Below are 10,736 nucleotides of genomic sequence, written 5' to 3'. Positions count from 1 at the left end.
TCCGAATTTACAGCAGGGGGTGCCGGTGGCATGCTTATTATGCTTATTATGCTTATATGATATACGTTACAGTGTGTACAGTAGCTTTGCATTTTCTTATCCATACACTGACTGTAGTACCTGCATATAACATGGTTAATATATTCATTTGAATGTCATGTGAATATTTTCAGTTTCCCTCATAAATCTGTGTTGCAGACATTGCTAATCGTCTCATTTTGACAGCTTTGCAATCCAACCCAGTCACAAGCATTGCAGCCATTTTATTGGGTGTCTGTGAAATATTGAGTACAAGATTTTTCACACATATCCCCCCCCCCCCCCCCCCCATAACAAAAAACAATGACAACTTCAAAAATTGTTAGCATTTTTATTTGCTCTAAGTTCCTTAACATTGAAATTTGGCCTTACAACTGTGATCCCCTGTGGTCAGTGTTGACAGTGCTTTTGCACTTCAGAACCCTCAATTTTCCAACAAGTGTTCTGCAAGCATTAAATGTGTATCTCCAAACTTGACCTAACACATTGACACTCCACAGAGCACAAAGGTACAACATAACATTAATCCCAACATGGTACTTCAGATCAAGCACTTACATTTGGCTTCCAGATGCAGCTTTTGAAGTACTCAGTCTCTCCTAATGTCATTACTCTCGGTGTAACAACATGCATAGTAGAATAAGTGATAGAAGTGAACCGGTACATTGAACACAGTAAGTAACACAAATTTCTATCTAAAAAGGAATTTCCTACATTCCTGTTTTAGACCATTTGCATAACTGAATAAATATGTGCACTGTTGATCAATATCAAATTGTGTCAAATGAAGAGCACAATTGTTATACAATAACAGTGCTGAGTGCACCAATGGTGTGAATTAGTGGTAAACTAAAACAAGGGCTGTGCATTCATGGAATATAAACTAAAAGTAGGGGCTAAAAATCAGTAAGTACCATATTTAGAAAATAGTCAAATAAGTCATTTCAAGCAATAAAACTGTACATTATTTGCCAATATTATTTTCACCTTCTCAGAATTCAAACAACCATCACCATTACCAGTAGTTATTTCATACAGCTTTACTTCATATTTGGGATTTGTCTTGTTAATATCAGGTGAAGGAGCAATGAGGGCTCATTAGAGAAAAGAGATTCCAACTGTTTACATGTCTCCACTTCAAACCCACTCTGAAACACATCACCTGACTATGGTGAATAGACATGCCGATTGTCTGAGCATCAGTTCAGGTGGCGTCCAGCCATTAGCAGCATCAGTTCAGGCTGTGTGGGTGTACAGTAATGATAGGACAGGTATCCAGCCTGCCCAGCATTTCTTTACTGCCCACAGCTCCAAATCATACATGTCCAGAAACTAATGCATTTCAATGCCAAAGCCATCAAGGGAAAAAGTTGATTGATGAATGTCCACAAATGTATTGTCTCGAACGGTGAAGACATTTTCCAGTGCCAGTTCCCTGGCATTTTATTGGTGTGTTGTGTGATTGAAGATAATTTCCTGCAAGAAGGCCTAATAGTAAATAGCCCTGTCTGTCCTTCTCCTTTCACTATTCATGATTTGGTTATTATTCATTCTAGAAACAATGCAGTACCTTACCAGAAGGTCTCTAGAAATACAACTAAACTATATTAAGTGATACAAATAAAGCGATAAGTGTCTACCACAGATTTAACTCCTCCTCATAACTCCTTTTTTCCTTTGCAAAGTGTCATCAGCACTACATCAATGTCACTACAAAATCATATTCCACTAACATTCTTCTACGTACTCAACTGAATCTAAAACTAGAAAGTGAAACTGGAAATCAAAATTGACTTCCTACAGAGAGCAACCCTGGCAAACCCCTGAAGAAATGTGCGATTTAAGCAAAGATGAATAATCTTGTGCAAAAACAAACAGCCACATCATCACATTCAACTGAGCTAGCCTCTGGCCTCTAGCATGATAGGACATCAATTCTGGACTCTAAGCACTGATTTGAGTGAGAACTTTAGCCACGGGACCTCAGAGTGCCTCATTGGCCAGAGTTTCAGTGGAGAGCCATATCTTTGCCCCGTTCAGGAACTTGCTGAGAGGAGTGCCCAGGATGCTGCGGCGGCACATGTTCCCCACGGGAGAGAAGGGGAAGGAGGAGCTGAGGTACTCTGGAGTTGAAGAGGGCTCGTGGGTGGAACCGGCCTTAAAGTACATCCTGCTGTGGTCTGATGGGGCGGCGCTGGGGTTGGAGGTCGGGGTGCTGCCCCCCTTGTACTGGCGTAGCTGGCTCTGCAGCTTCTCTACCTCATCAGCCAGCTGGGAGAGCTTGTGGTATGCGGTTACAGGGCCGCCCTTGGGGATGCTGGCTTCAGGGACCCAGCGCAGGAAGTAGAGCCTCCACAGAGCCAGGTGTGAAGGCAGGAGCTGGGGGATGAGCATCCCCTGTAGGTCTGCGGGCCGGGAGACCCAGTCCCTGAAGAAGCGCTCTGTTGGGCTCTCCACCACTTCTCTGATCTGGGAGAAGTCTGGTTTGAGCCGCGGCACCAGGGAGTTCCGCCTGGTCAGGGTGAGGCTGTCATGGCCGTCCATCAGAATGTTCCTCAGGGAAGAGGGCATCCCTCGGAGTGTAGAACTGTAGTTTTTCTGGACGAGAAAGGAACACACACTCATTTACAAGTTATTTCATTTAGAATTTAGAATGTACATACATGTAGATGGTGTTGATTTTACTTTGATGGACATGACATTTTGATCTTCATGAATTCAGGTTATTTCCTGGCATCTGGGACTGTCCCTGGATAGTCTTGCATAGCTATTCTTGCAAAGCTCCCTAATTTACTCATCTAGAATTTAATTGTACTTATCCTGTTAAGGGGTAATTGACAACTCTCTTTCATTGTATTCATTTGCATTCTCAAACAAAGAGAGCAAACGGACCTTGGTGCGTCTGAAGGACTTCACTGTTCCATTCTGAACACAGGTGGCACCTTTTCCAACATACATGGGGTTGTTGAAGAGGGCCTGGTCTTTGGGGGTGAACTGCTGTGACCAGTCCCAGACAGGGGGGAAACGCAGGGCCTTCTCCTCCCCCAGAGGGATGCACTTACTCTTAGCAAAATCCTGTGGAGGAGGACAGTTAAGGTTACTAATGCTGCACACAGCTGCACACAGATGCGTTGACGGAGTTGAATACAACCGCAACTATGTTGTTGAGGGGGAACCTCCTGTGTTTGTGGCTTTTTGTGTGTGAGCTCCTCACCATGCTGTTCTCAGTGCGCTGCTGGGGACAGTTGAAGAGGAAGGTGCTGAAGACAGGGATCCACATGCTGTCACTGAGCACAGTCAGGTAGGTCTCAGTGAACTCAAAGGCTGCTGGGTACTGATTTATAATCTGCCACACACAGTCCAGGAACAGCTGGAACAGAGGAGACTGAGGGGATGGAGGAGAGGAAGAGGGGGAAAGGTAGAGAATATTGGGATTAAGGGCGGCAGGTAGTCTAGCGATTAAAACCGTTCGGCCAGTAATCAAAAGGTTGCTGGTTTGACTCCCTGAGCCGATAAGATGAACAATCTGTTGATGTGCCCTTGAGCATGGCACTTATCCTGAGCGACTTACAGGAACAATTAAGGTTAAGAGTGTTTGCTAAATGACTAAAATCCCTGGGCACAAAAACAATGACAACATTTCAAAGTACATCTCCATGTCAAGTATGCAAATAGACTAAGCCTACCTCCTCTTTGTCATTCTTCTTCAAATGGTTGCACCGGTCGAGGAAGCGATGGCCAGCCATCACCCACTCCTTCTGCACCAGGCTCTGGAAGCCAGTGAGGCTACGGAAGTGAGGGTCCAGCATCAGTTGTACCAGAGAGGACACCACACAGCTCAGGTCCCTGTCTTCTTCCTCTGGAGAGAGAAGAGAGGCGAAAGAGAGAAGAGAGAAAGAAAAGAAGAGAGAAATACAGGTCAGACAGACAGACAGACAAACAGAGGGGGAACTATACAGGAAACAGACAACTAAAGGACAAAACCATGTATTTCGTTACCTTGCAGAATGACAGACACATGTTTTCCCTCCAGCAAGTAGACTACCTCGGCTGAATGCTTCAGGAAGGTCCTGGAGCCAGGAATATGAAAGGATACAGTTGACTTTACTCTAGGTACAAATATGTAACATTTACACATACATCTTAAGTACGACATTCATTAACTCTGACCAAAAGTTGAGTCCAACCAAAATGATCCTATACTTGTTCATGAAATATTACCACTATTAAAAAATGTAAATAAAAGGACTAATTCTCTCTCTACCAGATGGTAGAGAGAGAACCAGCAGGAGCGTCTGTCAATGCTAGTACTTTTCTAAATGAAACTTCATGCAGGACAGGACAGCGGCAATGCCAGTGCAAACAGCATGGTGAGCCAACCTGCAGGGCCAGTGGCGTCTAAATATTTGTACATACCTGACATACTCCAGCCATCGAGAGCTTTCCATGGACGACAGCCACTTCTCCTCAGACTCCTCAAAGGGCTCTGCACACAAATAAACACACAGTCAAACATCCCAAGAGCTTTCAGAATCCCTAAGAGCAGCAATAAAAGCCTAAGAACAACAAAGTGCCTTCATAAAAAAAATAATTAAGCAACAAATAGATCACAACATTCATTTAATTGATTGATTTCAATTCCTCCGACTTACCGATGACACAGATCTGCCGCACTTTGACAAAGGCAGCCTGGATGTCCTGGATGTTGGGCAGGTTCTTGTCCAGGTCGGACTTGAGGACGTCACTGCGCTGTGGGTGGCTCTTTGTTATGGCACTACAGATCCTACCACAGCACAGAGCAGGAAAAGACTGTTGGAAATGGTCTTAACAGCACTACTTATTTGACAAGCAGTTTATTTACTTCTCTTTGGTACTGCGAGTCTGGACAGAATAGTTTGGCAATCTCACTTGTCAGTTATGCCAAAATAACAAATCACAGTGCTGACATAATAATCACACTATTTGAAAGGAAATTGAAAACAGATGATTGTAGTAAACAATATGAAAACGTCAACAAATATAAATGGATTCATTGATATTCTATTCAGTCTTATTATACCTCTGGTCCAGCTTCCTCTGCTGCAGTGGGTCACTGATGCTGGCCATGCGCACCAGGGCACTCCCGTTGGGGTGATTCCAGCACCACAACTAAGGGAAACACACACAAACACACACCACCGTGTCATGTTTCAGCAGTCACACACAAACAGTCCCCCTTGTTCTCTCACTTACAAACACTCACATATGCTCAAATGCATAGTCACTCCTCTCAAAGCACTTAACAAATCAGAGCCACTAATACTTGATAGAAACAGTCGGTCTAGGGAATTCTGTCTAAAACAGCAAGAAAGGCTTTTATTAAGCAAAAGCTGTTGTTTTTTGGGATGAAAGAGGCTGGCCACTCACAGGTATGCGGTGAGCAGTGAAAAAACATAAGTACTGCTTCAGGTCTTGATCCGCCAGGGACACTGGGACCACAAAGTACTCTGGGAGACTGGACAAAGAAATATAAGAGGGAAATATGCATAACAGAGATTTGATGTCACTGAGTCGGGCGTCATATTAGCCACAGCAGATTCTGAATGGTTCACCACAATATGAAAATAAATAACTCAAAATCTGTGGCAGCAAGTGAAGCAATTACTACATTTCCATCTCCACAAAGATTATATTATATAAAGTGTCAATGGAAGCCATTACCTAAGTGTGTTACATAAAGTATTACCATTCTGCCTGATGAGGATTATGACACTAATGAGCTATGTTAATCATAATCCAAATTTAGAAAATGAGCTCAAGGCCTGCAGTAACCCTCCCTCCCCCTCATCCCCACTCCTCTAAACTATGTGGGCCCCACCTGGATGAGACGATGTAGCCCTCGTTGATGGAGCACACCCTCCACTCTGCTGCACCTGTTCTCTTGATCTCTCTGTCCCATTCAGAGGCCCGGTCAAACAGAGGCATCTGCAGTCCTCCTCCGGGATCTACGCCATTAACTCGCTCCCCTGCACATGTAGCAGTGAGTTCTTGCTAATTAAAGACACACACCTGCTTGCTGTATTTCCTTCAACTCAAACATTGCAACAATTGTAAATATCTGTTGATGCCCCGGTGTTCCAACGAAACTCAATTGATCACATTGTTCTGTTAACAGTGTATTCGGCATGTTTTCCTTTAGGTTCCTCACATGTCAAGACATGTACAGTGGGGATGCTATTGATAGCTAGAACAGTTTGGCAGGCCACAGGGAATAAGGGTGTGTCAAAGCCTTTTCACTCAGAACCAGATGATTAAGCAATGTACTGTATACTTACCCAGGGATCCATAGTATTGCTTCCCTACGTACTCGAAGCCAAACAGCAGCTGGGGATCAGCGGGCTGGGAGTAGTGAGCGATGGCCAGGCAAACCTTAAATCAAAGGGTGGGGCAAACAGATGACTTCAAAAAGGAAGGAACTGAATAGGTCCAGGCAAATATACAGTACATACAGTGCCTTTGGAAATATTCAGACCCCTTGACTTTTTCCACATTTTGTTACGTTACAGCCTTCTTCTAAAATGGAAAACATTCATATTTTTTCCTCAGCAATCTACATACAAACCCCATAATGACAAAGTAAAACAGGTTTAGATTTCTTCGCAAATTTATTAAAAATAAAAGAGAAATATATATATTTTTTAATTTGCTAAGATTTCTAAAAACGTGTTTTTGCTTTGTCATTATGGGGTATTGTGTTAACTACCTGTAGCTCAGGCCCTGAAGAAAGAATATGCATATTCTTGGTACCATTTGAAAGGAAACACTTTGAAGTTTATGGTAATGTGAAAGGAATGTAGTAGAATATAACAACACAATAGATCTGGTAAAGATAATACAAAGAAAAAAACAACCATTATTTTGTATTTTTTTGTACAATCATCTTTGAAATGCAAGAGAAAGGCCATAATGTATTATTCCAGCCCAGGTGCAATTTTGATTTTGGCCACTTGATGGCATCAGTGTATGTGCAAAGTTTTAGACTGACCCAGTGAACCATTGCATATATGTTCAAAATGTTGTATCAAGACTGCCCAAATGTGCCTAATTTGTTTATTAATAACTTTTCATGTTCAAAATTGTGCACTCTCCTCAAACAATAGCATGGTATTCTTTCACTGTAATAGCTACCGTAAATTGGTCAGAGCAGTTAAATTAACAAGAATGTAAGCTTTCTGCCAATATCAGATATGTCTATGTCCTGGGAAATGTTCTTGTTACTTACAACCTCATGCTAATCGCATTAGCCTACGTTAGCTCAACCGTCCCACACCGATCCCGAAGAAGTTAAGATTGTTGAGGGGGAAAAAAACAATTTAATACATTTTAGAATAAGGCTGTAACATTACATAAAATGTGGAAAAAGTCAAGGGGTCTGAATACTTTCCGAATGCACTGTAGGGCCTAGTTATACGAGCCTGTAAGTTTTCCTTTGCTGCTTTTTGACTGTAACACCAGAGTATATGTCTTTATATTATACTAGGGAAATTGTTTCCATAGCTAAGGCTGGCAATGAGGACTAGTGAAGAGCAGAATAAACAACCTCTGAAGAATCAAAACTGTTGCTTTGTGAGGTGTTAAAGTTCATTGTAAACCATTGTTATGTAAATGCAGGATGAAAAGTAGCAGTGTCCTGGCTTTGGCCCCAGGTGAGAGCAGATCTGCCGGAGCCATGGCCCAATGAGACATGGGTGCCGGCACACATAGATGGAAACAGAAAAGTCTTAAGACTTTTGGGTAAAACACTGCGGTAAATCCTGTATGGAAATGCACCACTTGTCAGGTCAGGGAGTCTGGAAAATCTCCTGGCCCCAACAATCCAATCTAAGGGAGATGGTCTGCTAGAATCTTTAAGATGTGACGGCAGATAATTCTGTACTGTGAATGGACAGGTTTCAGTGACTCCATAGGATATGCGGTCCCATTTCAATGAGTTGTGTCTTTGAAATGCATTTCGAGGCACCTTCTGGCTGCCTCGGAGTCTGCTGACGACGGCCAGAGTGTTTTTCTGTTCACCTTTTACAGGAGTTGTTTTTATTCATTTGGAGGTGATGCTTTTATTGGCTAAAGACTCAGGAACCTGCTTGGCAACTTTCAATAACACTTCAAGCTGTGCCTTGGCTACAAGGGGCCTCTACCTTTACTACAAGATCCCACCATTTAAAAAGCAGAATGTATTATTTATCCCAGACATTCTCAACTGCTGAGGCACTAAGTCATGTTTTCTGCACCTTGAAGGGTAGATAGTATTCCTGTGTGAGAGTACTATGAAGAGTCAAATAGATTGTCAACCTTGAATTTGACCATTAATAAAAATACAAGTAATTTCACCACGTGCTGTATTTCATTTTAAGTGAGTGACGAAGACATTCATTTATGTCTCACTATTTCTAATAAAAGGCAAACGTTGAAAAGCAAGGGCAAACATTTGAAAGACTTCAACCATTGAACCATACTCATGTATTTGTAAGTGTGCCGTGGGACTATCTGGGTAGCTAAGTTGCGCCAAGCATTCAGACTTAAGCGTGGCAGCCAGGATTTCATTTAAGTGAAACCTAGGAAAGCAAAACTTAGCAGAAGGCCTATTTCTATTGGGATAGAGGGCTGAGTCTGGCGTTTGGAGCTTTCCATCAGTGGCAGTTGCATAGAATTACACAATGCTGTCCATTCATTGGAGGAGCTGCGACCAAAACACAGGACACAAGGAAGGAACTTGTGTTCATGTATGTATGTATGTGTGTATGTGTGTATGTGTGTGTGTGTGTGTGTGTGTGTGTGTGTGTGCCTCTGTGTATATTTGAGAGACTGCTCCCAACTCTAAATTCCTTTGGTATAATAAGCTATTATAGAATGGCTTCATTCCATATGTCACAAACAAAAACAAGGATCAAGCCCTGGTTTAGCTCCCCACAGTAATTACACTGTGTCCCCATATAGAAATAGGCACAGTGACTGCAGTTAAATCCCACTCTGTACCATTCCAATACTTACAGCAGAAGCACCCATTCATAAAAAACACCATGTGTAATCAGAAACAACCAGAAGTTACCATTGGACTTCAAAACAGCTGTCATAACAGTGCCCAAGACACAACAAATCAAATTGTCATGGGTTACCAAACCCCCCCCCCCCAAAAAAAAATAAAGGGCCCTGGAAGGCAGAGTAGCCAGGTAATGTTAATAGTTCATTCTTAGTTCAATATCTTTCAGGTGTGTGTTGAAGCGCTTCAAGCGCTAGCTCCCCCTTTCTCTGACAAACTGCTCCCATGTGGCATGCACCATGCGCTCTGGCTGGAGATCTAAGGTCACGTGTGTACATAGACGCAGGCTGTCAGGAAGATATACTGAGGTCTGCGGTCTCCCTGCCTCGGCCATGCAGAGGACTCAGGGCTGCTGCTAAGAACTCTTGGAGGCCTTACTCCACATAACACAGAATTTACTTTTGGACCAGAACCTGGGGTACAACAGCATCTGTGTTTGCAGAGTGATCAGAAACTAGAGGGCTGAATGGATGTTTTGTTCCCTGGTTGTTTTTTGTGGTGACTTTAAAACCTCTCTATCCGGCTTCATATGTTCCAAGGGGCTTGCAGGTTATATCCAGGGTGGCTCCTTCTCCCCCCTACCCTGCTCCCGCCTCCCACCTACCCTGCTCCTTTCTCCCTCCTACCCGGCTCCCCCCTACCCTGCTCCCGCCTCCCCCCTACCCTGCTCCCTTCTCCCCCCTACCCTGCTCCCTTCTCCCCCCTACCCGGCTCCCTTCTCCCTCCTACCCGGCTCCCTTCTCCCTCCTACCCGGCTCCCTTCTCCCTCCTACCCGGCTCCCTTCTCCCTCCTACCCGGCTCCCTTCTCCCTCCTACCCGGCTCCCTTCTCCCTCCTACCCGGCTCCCTTCTCCCTCCTACCCGGCTCCCTTCTCACTGCACACAGCATCACATTGTCTAGCATGAGCTCAACAGGCCCACAAGGCTCGGTAACACTGTATACAGACTTCATTTTTTAAATATTGTGTTATTGACTGTACGCTTGTTTATTCCATGTGTAACTCTGTTTTGTTGTTTGTGTCGCACTGCTTTGCTTTATCTTGGCCAGGTCGCGGTTGTAAATGAGAACTTGTTCTCAACTAGCCTACCTGGTTAAATAAAGGTGAAATAAAAATAAAAACTCCAGGTGAATGCTCTTACCAGGCCTGTTTGTTGTCTTTGCTGTCAGAAATAGAAGAGGGGAAAAGAGGAGTGGAGAGGGGAGGAAAGGCACAGAAAGGAGGATACAGGGCAGCCTACATCGCCCCAGAAGGGCCTCCTCAGTGTGTTTGTCAATGCGGTTACCATACACATACAGGCCTGTTTGGTTTTCTGGGAGAGGACATAGCACACATGGCATTTCTACTCATCCAAAATAAAGGATTAACTAGTGTCATTGCCAGCATGTTTGCTCTCACACTCACATAATGGGACTTAATACTGATAATCATGTAGGCTAGCAAGAGATGATTAAAAAAAATAGTTAAATCTGACAGTGGCAGTCTTTTGGAAACAGCTATACTGACAGCAGAGGCATTCCATTCCACAGTGAATTACCAGTGAAATCCTCTTAGAAACTAATCCACTGTAGTGGTGAGAAAGAGTTGAGTTGGAGGATTACCATGCTAGATGGCTGGTATTT

General features: G+C 43.5%; 1 protein-coding gene across 10 annotated transcripts in view; it reads right to left on the bottom strand.

Moving 5' to 3' along the window:
* Nucleotides 1-354: 354 nt before the first annotated feature.
* The window catches only part of LOC129854263 (myotubularin-related protein 10-like), a 46,372-nt gene continuing 35,990 nt past the window's right edge, over nucleotides 355-10,736 (bottom strand). For all 10 annotated transcript variants that reach the window (XM_055921095.1, XM_055921097.1, XM_055921099.1 and 7 more), the window contains 11 exons: nucleotides 6,354-6,447; nucleotides 5,897-6,044; nucleotides 5,446-5,533; nucleotides 5,099-5,187; nucleotides 4,692-4,822; nucleotides 4,456-4,525; nucleotides 4,039-4,109; nucleotides 3,726-3,898; nucleotides 3,254-3,424; nucleotides 2,932-3,114; nucleotides 355-2,637 (listed from right to left, as the gene is read on the bottom strand). In XM_055921095.1, coding sequence (XP_055777070.1) covers nucleotides 2,023-2,637; nucleotides 2,932-3,114; nucleotides 3,254-3,424; nucleotides 3,726-3,898; nucleotides 4,039-4,109; nucleotides 4,456-4,525; nucleotides 4,692-4,822; nucleotides 5,099-5,187; nucleotides 5,446-5,533; nucleotides 5,897-6,044; nucleotides 6,354-6,447 — 1,833 coding nt within the window. In that variant the 3' untranslated portion in view covers nucleotides 355-2,022. The remainder of the gene's footprint in view (nucleotides 2,638-2,931; nucleotides 3,115-3,253; nucleotides 3,425-3,725; nucleotides 3,899-4,038; nucleotides 4,110-4,455; nucleotides 4,526-4,691; nucleotides 4,823-5,098; nucleotides 5,188-5,445; nucleotides 5,534-5,896; nucleotides 6,045-6,353; nucleotides 6,448-10,736) is intronic.

Source organism: Salvelinus fontinalis, chromosome 4, assembly GCF_029448725.1.
Source record: "Salvelinus fontinalis isolate EN_2023a chromosome 4, ASM2944872v1, whole genome shotgun sequence".
In the NCBI taxonomy this organism is placed as follows: Eukaryota; Metazoa; Chordata; class Actinopteri; order Salmoniformes; family Salmonidae; genus Salvelinus; species Salvelinus fontinalis.
The sequence above is the reverse complement of the archived record's forward strand: the minus strand, read 5'-3'. Positions and strand labels throughout refer to the sequence as shown.